At 45.1% G+C, this 13,876-nt stretch overlaps 1 protein-coding gene across 1 annotated transcript; it reads right to left on the bottom strand.

Annotated features, from left to right (window-relative positions):
* Positions 1-6,657: 6,657 nt before the first annotated feature.
* LOC142004488 (olfactory receptor 5V1-like) lies at positions 6,658-13,542 on the bottom strand. Its single transcript, XM_074982131.1, has 3 exons — positions 13,434-13,542; positions 12,761-12,876; positions 6,658-7,644 (listed from the first exon to the last, which is right to left on the bottom strand). The coding sequence occupies exons 1-3, from the start codon at positions 13,540-13,542 to the stop codon at positions 6,658-6,660; spliced, it is 1,212 nt and encodes a 403-aa protein (XP_074838232.1).
* Positions 13,543-13,876: the final 334 nt, after the last annotated feature.

The following is a 13,876-nucleotide window of genomic DNA, read 5'->3' as shown; positions in this document are numbered from 1 at the left end:
TGGCCAGCAGGTGGGGCAGGATGTTGGAGCTGTAGCAGATCTCCAAGCAGGATAAGTTCATAAGGAAAACGTACGTGGGGGTGTGAAGGTGCTGATCAGCCATAACCAGTGCAATAATGAGGAACTTCCCAGCTATAGTCACAAGGTAGATCAGTAGGAATCGTCAAATCATAGAATCATAGAACACTAGGACTGGAAGGGACCTCAAGAGGCCATTGAGTCAAGCCCTCTGCCCCAATGGCAGGACCAAGTACTAAGGATCTAAACCATCCCTGCTAGACATCTATCTACCTGTTCTTAAATATCTCCAGTGATGGAGATTCCACAACCTCCCTTAGCAATTTATTCCACTGTTTGACCGCCCTGACAGTTAGGAACTTTTTCCTAATGTCCAACCTAAACCACCCTTGCTGCAGTTTAAGCTCACTGCCTCTTGTTCTATCTAGGAACACGAGGAACAGAAAGGGCTGCAGGTCAGGGTCATTCCCAAACCCTACCAAGAGGAATTCCATAATGAATGTTTGATTTCTTCCCTCTGTTTTCCTCTTAATATGTATCTAGACAGAGGAAAACATTACAGATGAAAGGAGTGCACACAGTCCCGTATCGCTCTCTGTTGCATTGACCAAAACTTGGTGTATTTAGTCATGTCACAATACATCTCTTCACTAAAAGAATTAACTTATCAACAAACAAAGGAAGAGCCATGTCATTCCAAGGTTGACATTCCAATACAGGTGAGCCAAGAGCTTCAGACCCCAATAACTTACAGCTCTCCTGAACTTGAAATAAAGATGTATAGGCTAGGATTTTCAAATATTTTAGCACCGTGACTCAGTAAAAAACAGTATGTGTCAGCCTACTGAAACAGAAAGGTAGGCTTCTGAAGTTCTCTCTCTCTCTGTGTGTGTGTGTGTGTGTGTGTGTGTGTGTATCCCGTAAGCCAAATCCCAAAACACCAAAGAGGCTGAAGTTTGTATGAAGGTCTCTCCAGCTGTCCAACGGCACAGCAGATTCAAAGAAAAATCAAGAAAAATCTAAGGGGGATCTAAAGAGGATGGAGAGAGGCTGCTCTCAGTAGTGGCGGACAGAAGAGCAATGGTCTGAAGTTACAGCGGGAGAGGTCCAGGTTGGATATTCAGAAAAACTATTTCACTAGCCCTGCGTCTACACGAGCCCCTTCCTTTCAGAAGGGACATGTTAATGAGAGGCTTCAAAAGATGCTAATGAGGTGCTGCTGTGAATATACAGTGCCTCATTAGCATAACGGCGGCCACAGCGATTCAAAAGTGTGGCCTTGCGAATCACACGCCACGCATGGAGATGGGGACCTTCCGAAAGAACCCCCCCAGTTTTCAAAAGCCCCTTCTTCCTAACACCAGAAGGGTGATAGGAATAAGGGGATTTCGAAGTTGGTGGGTTCCTTTCGAAAAGGAGCCCCATCTGGACAAGCTGCGTGGCAGTGAGCCGTGTCACTTTTGAAGTGCCGCGGCTTCCGGCATTCTAAGGAGGCGCTGAATATGTATTTCAGTGCTTCATTAGTAAACTTCGAAATGGCCATTTGCATTTGGGCTTGTGTAGACACAGCCGAGGAGGCAAATGGCAACCCCTGCGTCAAAATTTAGTTCGGGTTGGTTCTGGTTTGAGCAGTGGGTTGGATTAGATGGCACCTCCTGAGGTTTCTTCCATCGTTAATATTCTATGGTTCTATGAAAACAAATGTCATTCAGCTGAGGTAAATGGATTCAGGTCCATGCAAACCTAAGTTAAGTAAGAAATCTCTCCTTCAATGGGATTGTAAAGTCTTTGATTAGGGAATAATAATTTCTGGGAAGCTTTTAGCATTCTTCAGTGAGCTATAAAATTATAAATAATGTTGCCCTGAACAAAATACCTCTGGAAGAACTTAAAAAACATTGTTCTTGCTAGCCTGAGATGTCTTGTGAACTAACACAAAGGGGGCAAAACTCAATGACCCTTCCGGGCCTAGGATTCTATGATTCTACAATTAAGCATAAGCTGATATTTACTCCTATGGGAGTTAGAGACCAGCTGTGAATGATGGCAAACTGGGTTTGCCACTCCCTTTGGTTCCTTTGAAAATATAGGCCTTAAAAATCAGTGCTCTAAGTACATTCTCAGTGAATTTTGCCTTGTTATTAATGTGAACGATTGAATGTTTAACAGTTATCATTCATTTTCTTTATTAGATTCTTAGTCACTGTATACACCTACATTTCTATGACCACTCTACATATATTCAGAATAGAAAGTGATGAAATCTAATGGTGAGGAATCAGTCAAGCCCTTAGAAATTATGAATTGTCCACTTAAGGGATTCATGCCGGTCCCAGGGCTGGAGCTGAAGTCATGGTTTTAACATCATTCTACTAGAGACAAGGCCAAACCACCAACTGTCTTCACATTTGAACATCATTTAGACAGCACCTGCATTCATATCAGTGAAAGCCCAGCCGGATGTTTCAGACTCCTTGATCTAGCCTCTTTGCAGCAACTGGGGAAATTGGGTTTTCGGTATCTGATGTAAAACATAACGCCAGAAATCCTCCATGAACTCTAATCTGTGGCTTCACTAATATATCCCAGTGGGGATGGAGGGTTTTCAATTAGGACCTGTGGGGTTTAATTAACATCAAAGATGATTGCTCATGTCCTCTGCAATATGCTGCAAAGTTGCAGTGAGTTTTCAATAGCATGGTCCCAATTGTTCCCTGGTGTAACTCCTGTCTTTTCATTCTGGTTACACCAGGAGTGCCTGGGAACCAGTGATGTTTTTTATCACAGAAACACTGAGCTCAGTTGTCATGACAGAGACCCGTAAGATCTCCGTGAACTTCGCCCGTGTTTACACCTCGGTCATTGAGATCAGAATTTGGGCCATTGCAGACCGTGAAAGATCTCCAGCTTCTCAAAATGATACGTGACAAAATTGCTCCGGGCCGAAGGAGAACACAGAAGAAGTACTGTGCTGTGCTTCCATTAGAACCAGCCCAGGCTGGCCCTGGATGGAAGACACAGTTACCACACCGCCTGTAAAACACACCAACACGCACCCCGCTCATATCTCTGGGGACCTGTGTTTAGTGCCCTGGTCCTTTCTTTCCAAGTACTTAGGGCTGGAGTTGCAATGGTATATATTTGCACAAAGCTGAATCTAGGAACACAGTGAGATTTTCAAAAGCAACAGGTAGTGAGATATAAAAAGGTCGACTTTGGGTCCTAACTCCTGTAGGTGCCTAAATCACAGAATCTTGTCCGGACAGATTCTCTAACGGCCACTCAGTAGCCTTCAAACTTGATAGGCAACTAAACTCACCTTGAAGACCTCCTGTTTGGAGCCATAGTACCTAGAAAGCTTGGGTTTCTGACCCTGCCAGAACTCATGATGGTGGTTTTCATTGGTTCACACCCATTGTCTCAGCTCTCTTGTATAGTTCCAGATGTGAAGATGGGACCACTGTTGTTTGTTTGTTCTGAAAGCGTTTCATGCAGCAATTTACTCATCTGACCCTCATTTTCATCCAAATAAAACTTAATATCTGAAGCAGCTCACTATATATATCTGCAGGTATGCCAGGGTCGGCAGTAATTTTCTCGGTGGTGGGGGAAGGGAATGAGAGACTGCACACATCTTACTTGGTCTTTGGGGGCTGGCTCAGGACCTCTACAAAGGTGACCTCAGGCCAATGGGACTGGGATGGGAGCTTGAAAGACAGGGTGTACGGCTATGTCTGCACGAGCATTCCTCTTTCAAAAGAGGCACACAAATGAAGGAAACTGAACATGCAAATGAGGCACTTATTTACATATCTGGCACGTCATTTGCATATTTTTCTTTTGAAAGAATTACAACAATGTAGACATGACTCTTTTGAAAATAATCACCATCTTCAAAAGAACCCTGATTTTTTCAGAAGAAGGGGTCTTTCGAAGGTGGGGATTACTTTCAAAAGAGTCGCATCTACACCTTTTGTCTTCTGTCACAAGAAGAATATGCAAATGAGGTGCCGGCTATGTAAATCTATCCCTTATTTGCATTTTTAATTTCCTCCATTTGCACGCTGCTTTCGAAAGACGAATGCCAGCGTAGACTGAGTCTATGAGTGAAAGAGATACAGAGGCTACAGTTAGGCTGCAATAGTGGTTCTTAACCTGGGGTGCATTCACTCCCTGGGGGTGCAAGACATGCCGGATTTTTTTAGAGGGTAAGTCATCAAAACCACAAGTGAAGCACAGACTTGCAAGTACAACTACTTTGAGTCATCAAACCTATTTATTTCTTAACATTATACATTTTTTTAACGATTACTGAAATATGCAAAACAAACTTCGAGTTTTTTAGCTAATCGTAGTGAAGTTACCTGGCTACAAAATACAACATACTGCCGCGCTGCAGGGTATTTCTTCAGGCTTGTGCAGCTGATAACATGGCGGCTCAGCAGCTTTGTTTGAATTCAGGTAGCTGCTAACTGTTAGAGCTTTGGTTAAAGTACATGTCCACTACAAAGCTCCGTAACGTCTCTGGGTAGTAACTGAGTATTTTTGCATGCCTACTGTACTAGTAGTTGTGGTGAGTAATAATAGAAACTGACTCTACCTCTATTTAATATGCATTTAAAAGCGTATAGGCCCCCATCTCCAGTTTTTATTTTTGATAAGAGATGCAAGAACATATTTGATTTTTGCTAAGGGGTGTGAGAACATATTTTTGAGAGCCATAGGGGTGCAGGCTGCAATAAAGGTTAAGAACCACTGCACTCGAGGGTTTTTGTTTCGAAAGAGAGTGTCGGCACACAACAAAGCCTATTTCAAAGTAGAGTCGTTGGACGTGCAATGGCTTTTGGTGCAATAGGCTCTATTCCCTCTCTACCAGTCCCCTAGTTTGAACTAGCTGAGACTACGTGTACTCCACAGACATCCATTTTTTATTTAGGTAATTGCTCATAAGCTATTTTTCAGAGGCATAGTTGAAAACAGGCTCTTCGTGAATGGATATCTAACCTATTTGGTCTCAATGAGAGGAGAAAAGACTCAGAACCACTCAGAAGATGTTAAATGTCCTGCAGAATTTGGTCCCTCGTGTTAATTTACTATTAACTGAAGCAGAGCAGTCTACTTTAACCTGTACCGGGGAAACAGCAACCTTTTTTCAAAGTGCTTCTATTACAGTAGGCAGTTTCGTAGAAAGAAACATTGAAAGGAGTGCGGAAAAATAAGAAAGAAATGTGGCAAGAAATGTTGAAAGGAATGTTAGAGGCTGGAAATGGATGACAAGCGAAAGATTCCGTTCAAGATTAGCTATGTTCAGTCCATTTGGGGCGTCTGGCATGGGCTACTGTCACAAGACAGTATAATGGGCTGGATGGACCTTTAGTCTAAGCCAGTGTGACTGTTCTTCTATGGGAGAACTTACCCAGTTCCAAAGAGAGCAGCAGAATCCCAGTTTATTGCAGGGAGGGAAAGAGGCCACAAATTCAAAGAGGGACTAAGTGAGATTTTCTTCCTTAATGAATTTTTCTATCAAAAGTCAGTGATTAATATTTTTATGCATGTTGCACATTTCTGTTTGGACAAGGGTGGCCCAAGTGGCATTGTGTAGGATGTGATTTGGCGTGGTTGTGTGCTCATTGTCTTTTCAGTTTAATTCATGCATTTCCTTTTATTTGGCAGGGGGAGGCAATGTGTGGCCATTTATTTTAGAATAATAAAATCAGAGAACACTAGGACTGGAAGGGACCCCTCCCAGCTTGGTAGCATCTGCTAACTTAATAAGCATACTCTCTCTGCTATCTAATATTCACTTTTCGTATATCTGTATCAATTATCTTTATTGATCTCAGCACACACACAAATAGAAACATTTAAGTGTTGTCTTGAGCTTGCCAGGATGTATTAACAGGCACCAGCTATCTAATGGTGGGACACAGAGATTCCCAACCATGCATAGATTTTCATTTTATGTCTACCATGTGCAGAATGGCATAGAACGCTACCCAATGAACGTTCTCCACTCACTGTGGAATCAACATCCCCCGCTTTTCAGAGGTTTAATGGAAAAGTCATGATTCTAATCTATGGATAATGAAGTTCATTGGCTCCCATGGAAGTGCAAGGGACCCAAAAGTACTGAAAAGATGTGATGCTCCTTGCAGAATTTAGACACTAGTTTTCAGGTACAGGTGAATGAAATGTTAGTTTGGGAAAAAGCTCACTTTTTAAAAATAGCGTCAAATCCTGGGAATAGAAATGTGCATTAAATGTATGAAAGAAGAATTCTGCACAAGTAGCAGAGAAAGAAAGAAAGAAAGAATACAAGCTTAAAGCAAGTTGAATAGTAACAAAGAGGAAGCCGTGCTAGTCTATCCACTATCAAAACAAAAAGCAGTCAAGTAGCACTTTAAAGACTAGCAAAATGGTAAATATTGAGTCTGGTCTGGTCTGGCTATGGTCTGAAGAAGTGGGTCTGTCCCACGAAAGCTCACCTAATAAACCATTTTGTTAGTCTTTAAAGTGTGGCTTGACTGCTTTTTGTTTTGCAAGCTTAAAGCAAGGTGATCAATGAGGGGCTGTATTCTTGAGGTCTGAAATGGCTCATGTCTAAGGAACCATATGCGTTCACCTGCATTGTACCGTAAGCTAAAATTTGTCTTTTCCCATTCCAAGCCTTTTTCTCAAAGCCAATGGTTTAAGAATATTTTTCCTGAGAGATTCATTGACATCCTTGTTTCTCAAGCTGTAGATGACGGGGTTGATCATGGGTGTCAAGACTGTGTAGCAGAGAGAGAAGATTTTGTGTAGGACCTTGGGAGTGTTGGCTATTGGACCCACATAGACAGTGAACACGGTCCCATAGAAAACTGTCAGCACAATGAGGTGGGAGGAGCAGGTGGAGAAGGCCTTTTTCCTCCCAGTGGTGGATGGGATCCTCAGGATGGCGGTGATGATACAGACATAGGTTATCAGTGTCAGTACAGAGGGTATCATCGTCCCTACGGTACACACAATAAACGTTATCTCTTGCAGAGTCCGGGTGTCTCCACAGGACAATTTTATCACAGGTGAAATATCACAAAAGAAATGGTCAATTTCATTCAAACCACAGTATGTTAGTTGGAACAGGAAAACAATAGCAATGCAACAGAGCACAACACTACTGATCCAGCATCCAGCCACTAGCTGGAAACAAACCCGGCCATTCATCAGAGCAGCATAACGGAGGGGATTGCATATTGCTACGTACCGATCGCAAGACATTGCTGTAAGCAGAAGAGCTTCTGTGTTTGCCATAATACCAAAGAAATACAATTGCACAAGACAGCCTAAGACAGAAATGGTCTTGTTGCCAGTCAGGAGACTGGCCAGCAGCCTGGGCAGGATGGCAGAGCTGTAGCAGATCTCCAAGAAGGACAAGTTGCCCACAAAGATGTACATGGGCGTTTGAAGGTGCTGATCAGTCACTACAAGTGTGATGATGAGGATGTTCCCAGTCATGGTCACAATGTAGATCAGTAGAAACAACAGGAAGAGAAGGGTCTCCATTTCAGGGACATTCCCAAATCCTAACAGGATGAATTCCACGATGACTGTCTGATTTCCATCCTCCATGTTCTCCGTGTAAGGGATCTAGAAAGAGAAAATCATGAAATACTGAGGGCGTGCAGGCAGCAGGTTCGATTAAAAAATGGTCAGGGATGGTGATGGATCCTGCTGTGAGCACAGGGGACTGGACTCAATATCCTTTCTAAGTCCATTTCAGCTCTATGAGATAAGTATATCTCCATGTTTCAAAAATGGGGTCCTCAATGAACACAGGAAAACTCATCTACTTAAAACAATAATGAATTTTGTGGCAACTTAAAGACGTCTACACAATACTGATCTTTCGAAAGAAGTTCCTCTGGAAGATCTCTTCCAAAAAATCTGTTCTTGAAAGGGCACATCTACACTAGAAAAAGCGGAAGGAAGGATCGATCGGCCCTTTCGATAGAGACCATCCAGGCAGCCTCACCTCTTTCGAAAGAACAGGCCAGAGAGCAATAAATCCAGCACCATGAGGACTGCTCTTTCATCAAATGGGCCCGTGGAGCTTCTGTCAACATTTTTTTTTGAAAGGAGGCGCTCTTCCTGATCCGGGATCGGAAGCTGGCTTCCAGAAGAAGGGCCATGCTGTTTCCCTTTTGCATTGAAAGACTGCATTTGCCTGTGGATGCTCCAAGAGTTCTTTCAAAAATGTGCCTGATTTTCTGAAATTTCTTGCTAGTGTAGATGCAGTCTATCAGATTTCCATGGGCATATGCTTTTGTGGATTAAAAAACACTTTGTCAGATGCTTTTTACTCAGGAAAGCTTATGCCAACTAAATCTGTTAGTCTTTAAGATGCCACAGGACTCCTTTTTGGTTTTTTGCATGGACCAGCTAACGTGGCTACCCCTCTGAGACTTGTCGTTATACAATTGAGAGATGGATCTTTGAATATAGATGAGCCCAAAACACAGAATCTTACTGAATTACAGAAATGTCACCTCTATTCCCTTAATCTCCCTTGAATATGATTTTACACTCCTAGGCACAGATTTTGAAATATCCTTACATCCACAACTCTTCACAACAAAATGGCAAAGATTTGAACTCATGGGAACATCTGCCCTGAGCGTGAAGCACTAGAATATGTTACCTAGTGAGGTGGTGGAATCTCCATTCCTGGAGGTTTTATGCCTTGGCTTGACAAAGTCCTGGCTGGCATGAGAGAGTTAAGGTTGATCCTGTGTTGGGCAGGGGGCTGGACTCAAGGACCCCCTGAGTTCCCTTCCATTCCTAGGATTCTGTGATTCTATGGAGACGCACACATCTCATCGACCTGGAAGGGACCTCAGGAGGTCATTGAGTCCAGTCCCTGCCCTCTTGGCAGGACCAAGCACCATCCTTTTTTTTTTTTTTAAGTCTATTTGCCCAGATCCCAAAATGAACCCTCAAGGACTGAGCTCACAACCCTGCGTGTATGAACCCTGGGAGTATGAAATATCTATAGCTATCTATCTATCTTTCTCTATTTACTTTGATCACTGTAGCAGCAGTTTGAAATAGCCACCTAAGATATCAGTAACAGAGAGGAAGCCGTGCTAGTCTATCCACTATCAAAACAAAAAGCAGTCAAGTAGCACTTTAAAGACTAGGTAAATAGTTTATTAGGTGAGCTTTCGCGCAACAGACCCACTTCTTCAGACCATAGCCAGACCAGAAATGACTCAATATTTAAGGCACAGAGAACCAAACAAAGTTATCAAAATTTTTTCTGATTTGTCAACTTTGATTACTGTTTTGGTTCTCTGTGCCTTAAATATAGTTGGTGTCCCAGTTCAAACCACATGTTCATGTGTAAAATTTGAGTAGATAAAAGAGAGCTCAACACTGTCTCTTTGTAGGCGATACTTCAAGTTCCTTTTCAGTAAGGAACGCACACACATCTGAAAGTCAAGCTACGAGCTTTTTCCCTATCTCATTAACAGCAGGGTTAATTGTATCAGCCTCATGTGAACTTACATAAATGCAGATGAGATGGGTATGCCACCCCATATGAAATAATGCAAGTGATATAACGAGGCAAGATCATTAAAAGAGAAATAAGAGAGCTATTTTTATCAAGAAATGAAAACATGCCTTGGAATAATGAAAAAAAAAAAAAAAGGGAATGAAAACAGATCAGATACCCACCGAATGTGATAAAGATGCATGGAGAAAGAATAAATGAAGGGAGAGATTGGTTTGTTCTTCAGTATTTTATGAGCTATAATATACACGGTTTTAAAAAAGATAAATTGCAAATATTTGCTATTAAAGCAAAGGTGTGGGAGCAAATCAGTCTGAAAGCTCTTGCTTACCTTTCCACCACAGACTTCTTGATCTGTCCTATCTTCCAGTCTCTTCATCCATGGACTGATGATGTCCCCTTATGAACTGGATCAACACCGGGAGGGGCAACGGTATATTGTCCCCAGTGCATCATAAATACATAACAGAAAATGGAAATCCAGAAAAACGTGGAGACACGCAAGAGACACAAGTTTATTTGATGTCTTTTTTAGGAATGAGGAATAGAAACAGAACTTTGCAGTGAAACTGAAATACGCGTAAGGATCCAAGACACTGTTGAAAATTAGAAGTCAATGGGTAGCTATTCTCAAGAAGGGGTATGGATGATATCCCTACGTTGGTTTGCCGGAACTAGGAAAGGGAAACTGGGCGTGAATCACTCGGCAGTTACATGTTCGGTTCATTCCCTCTGAAGCAAGTGCAATTGGCCGCTGTGGGAAGAAGGATACTGGGTTTGACAGACCTTTGGTCTGAGCCAGTGGGGACATTCAGATATTGTAAATCTGAGAACCATTCTTTGTTCTTTCTTAGGCGTGTTTTTGCTCCAAGCCCTGTATTGGACATCTAACCATATTCTTTGAAACACTGTGGATCTCTTGTTTAGTTAGCTGATTTAGTTCGGGCAGATTCTGCTTTGGGCAAGGGGCTGGACTACAGTATTTCCTGAGCTCCCTCCCAGCCCTAGGAGTCTATGATTCTATGATGCCTCAGCAGATATTTCTCTCCTCCAAATAAGACTGTTTGATTTTCACCCTGCCCTTTTACCTTCCCCACTGACGTTCTCTTGCTAGCTTCCCCCATCCATAAGCCTTCCTTCACATTTGCCAAGAGAAGATAATAATCTTTGCACCAAGTTTTCTAGCCTCTTCTACTATTGATAGTCTTTAGTTACCTCAGGAAACTGAGCTCGGGGCTCTTATCTGTGTGTCTGTATCCCACTGTGCTTCTTTGCATATGTCATTGTTATATGCTCTCGCAGAAATTAACATTTCCCCTAAATCATAATTTCGCCTTTGTGTGAGATGAGATAATCTCCCTTAACATATCTCAGAAGGGAATTTGAAAGAATTCCACAGAGTAAAGTTCCGACTTGTTGTTTAAAATGAAAAAAAAAATACAAGGACGGTCTTATTATGAACCTGATCACAACAGGGAAAATAAGGGCAACTGGAAAACTGTTAATATAAACAAGCCAGCCAGAAAATGGAATTCCTCGTTTTAAAGACAACTAATACAGGCACCATTTTATATCAATCAAAATATCTTTTGTGAAGGAATCTCGGAGAGTTAGACACCCAACAGACTTTGAATGTGAAAGGGAATTGGGCACTTAACCCAGAATCACAGAATGACGGAATCACAGGGCTGGAAGGGACCTCAGCAGGTCATCTAGTCCAGCCCCCTGCTTCAAGCAGGATCAACCCCCACTAAGTCATCCCAGCCAGGACCTTGTCCAGCCAGGACTTAAAAACCTCAGGGGATGGAGAATCCACCACCTCTCTAGGCAACGCATTCCAATGCTTCACCACCCGCCTTATGAAGTAGTTTTTCCTAACATCTAACCTACACCTCTCCCTCTTTAACTTCTGACCATTACTCCTTGTTCTGCCATCTGACACCACTGAGAAGAGCTTCTTACCCTCCTCTTTTGAGCTCCCCTTCAGGAAGATGAAGGTGGCTATTAAATCACCACTAAGTCTTCTCTTCTGTTAACTAAACAAGCCGAAATCCCTCAGCCTCTCCTCATACGTCTTGTGCTCCAGACCCTGAATCTTTTTTGTTGTCCTTCGCTGAACCTGCTCCAGCAAATCCACATCCTTTTTATGCTGGGGGGCCCAAAACTGGACACAATATGCCAGATGTGGCCTCATCCTACTGAGGGTCATCAGCATCGAGGACCTGGACTCGTCCATCGCAAGCTTGGGTTCACTGGGGTTCCTGAACTGCTTCATGGCCCTCGATGGGACGCACATACCCATCTGCACCCGGGAGCACAGTGGAGGACAATTTATAAATAGGAAGGGCTACCATTCAGTGGTCTTGCAGGTCATGGTGGACAGCCGGGGTTGGTTCTAGGACATCTTTGTGGGCTGGCCTGGCTGCACCCATGAAGTGTGGGTCTTCCGGAGCTTGGGTTTGTGCCGTCAGCTGGAAACTGGGACCTATATCCCCCAGAGGGATATCCCCCTGGGGACGCCACCGTGCCATTCAGTATGGGGGCTGACAAAGCATACGCGCTTCTGGCCCTGGCTCATGTGGCCCTATATGAACCACCTCACCCTCTACAGGAGCCCTTCAATGGCAAGCTCAACCTCACCTGTCAGGTAGTTGAGCACACCTTTGTCCATTTGAAGGGGCAGTGGCGCTGCCTCCTTGCCTGCCTGGATGTGGGTGTCCTCAAAGACCCACAGGTGATGGACACCTTCTGCACCATACATAGCACCATAGTAAGCAAAGGGGAGGCCTTCATTTAGGGGTGAGCAGTTGAGGTCAGCAAGGGCTACCTGAACCAGCTGCTGGCACTAGACGCCAGGCCAACCAGGGCGGGGTCCAGATCTGGGAGGACTGTGTTGGTACTTCGACCAGGGTCCCAGTGAGCCCCACCCTGGCCACCCCTGGTAGGAACTCCCGTATGCTTCCCCTACCTCCCTCATGCTCTCCCCACCTCCCACACACCCTCTCCACCTCCCACACACCCTCTCCACCTCCCGCACTCCTCCCCACCCCCCACTAAACACATGGCACACAGAGGTTTGGGCAAAATAAATGAGTATATTACAAACTATTACAACTGCCCGGAGGAGGCTGAGTGGGTCGCGAGATGAGCCCCGATGTCTTTCAAAGTGGTCATAATGTCCTCCTAGGCTACCTGGCACCAGGCGGCCTCCCCATCCTCGAAACAGAGGTACCACTCCACCAGTTGCACCTGGCACTGGATGGAGGTGGTGATGTGGGGGAGTTCTCGGCTGGCTGCCTCTGGCTGTGCTGAAAGCAGACCCATAGAAGTGCTGGTGCCGCCTCCATGGGGTCGCTGTCCCTCGCCTCCAGGGGGTTGTCTGGGCTCAGGGATGTGGTGAGACTCTCCTGGCCCTCGGATGGTGCGGCTGTAGAAATGGGGAAAGGGAGAAAAAGGCCGTGAGTCCTAGCCCCTGACCCATGGCCCATGCACCCCCAGTCCTCCATGGGCGTTGAGTGCACATCCCCTGTCTGTGGGTGTGGTGGCTCTGGGGGTATTCCCTTTGTGTGGTCTGCCCCCACCCTCCAGGGCAGGGCAAGATGCTGTCTGTGGGCGTGGGTGCTGATGAGCACTGGTGTCTGTCTGTCATCCTGAGGCCATGCTCTGGGTGGGACCCGGCGGGCCAGGGTCTGCCAGGGTATGGGGGCCCCCAGTAGTCTATGGTGCCCACACCTCATGTGCCAGTGGCGGTGCCCTGTGGGATACATACCTGAGGGTCCACCACAGAGGTCGGGGGAAGCCTTTCTGGCTGATACCCATCTGGAGGTGTGGGAGGGGAGGATGATGACCAACTCCCCCTCCCCACTGGACCACTCCGTTGCCTGGGTGCCAAGCTCCAGCTCCGTCCCTGTTGGTGCAGGGCTGGGGGATGGTCTCGGCTCCTGCTCCTCAACCTGCTGTGTTTCCTTGGCCATGGTGCTGAGGATGGGTGGTAGGGAGGATGTTTTCCAGAGGCCCAGGATGACCCTGGGCTCCCTGTAAAAGGGGCAAGTGGCAGGGGGAGCCCTCAACTAGCTGACATAGTCCTGAGGCCAGGCACAGCTCTTTAAGCTTACTCCTGACATGTCAGGACTGCAGATAGGGTGACCCTGGCAGTCAGGCTCTCAGCCAGCGGGGGAAGCTGGCCACATTGCACTATTTTCTCTCCATCACCCAAAGCACTTCTCCTTGCTCCAGAGACCCAGCAGCTCCCATGCTTCTTCCCCCTGTAGCCGGACCTCTGGGAGCTCTGGGGACGGTTGGAGGGGG

The sequence above is a fragment of the Carettochelys insculpta genome, chromosome 32, assembly GCF_033958435.1.
Source record: "Carettochelys insculpta isolate YL-2023 chromosome 32, ASM3395843v1, whole genome shotgun sequence".
In the NCBI taxonomy this organism is placed as follows: Eukaryota; Metazoa; Chordata; order Testudines; family Carettochelyidae; genus Carettochelys; species Carettochelys insculpta.
Note: the sequence above shows the minus strand (reverse complement) of the source record. Positions and strands in the feature narration are given on the sequence as shown.

What these genes read in the sequence shown, in the direction of transcription:
- LOC142004488 (XM_074982131.1), bottom strand. Translation starts at nt 13,542, where the DNA reads ATGGCCAAGGAAACACAGCAGGTTGAGGAGCAGGAGCCGAGACCATCC. An exon ending in CCAGGCAACGGAGTGGTCCA is followed by an intron (nt 12,877 to 13,433) that starts GTGGGGAGGGGG and finishes GTCTGCTTTCAG; the next exon opens with CACAGCCAGAGGCAGCCAGC. An exon ending in GGGAGGCCGCCTGGTGCCAG is followed by an intron (nt 7,645 to 12,760) that starts GTAGCCTAGGAG and finishes TTCTCTTTCTAG; the next exon opens with ATCCCTTACACGGAGAACAT.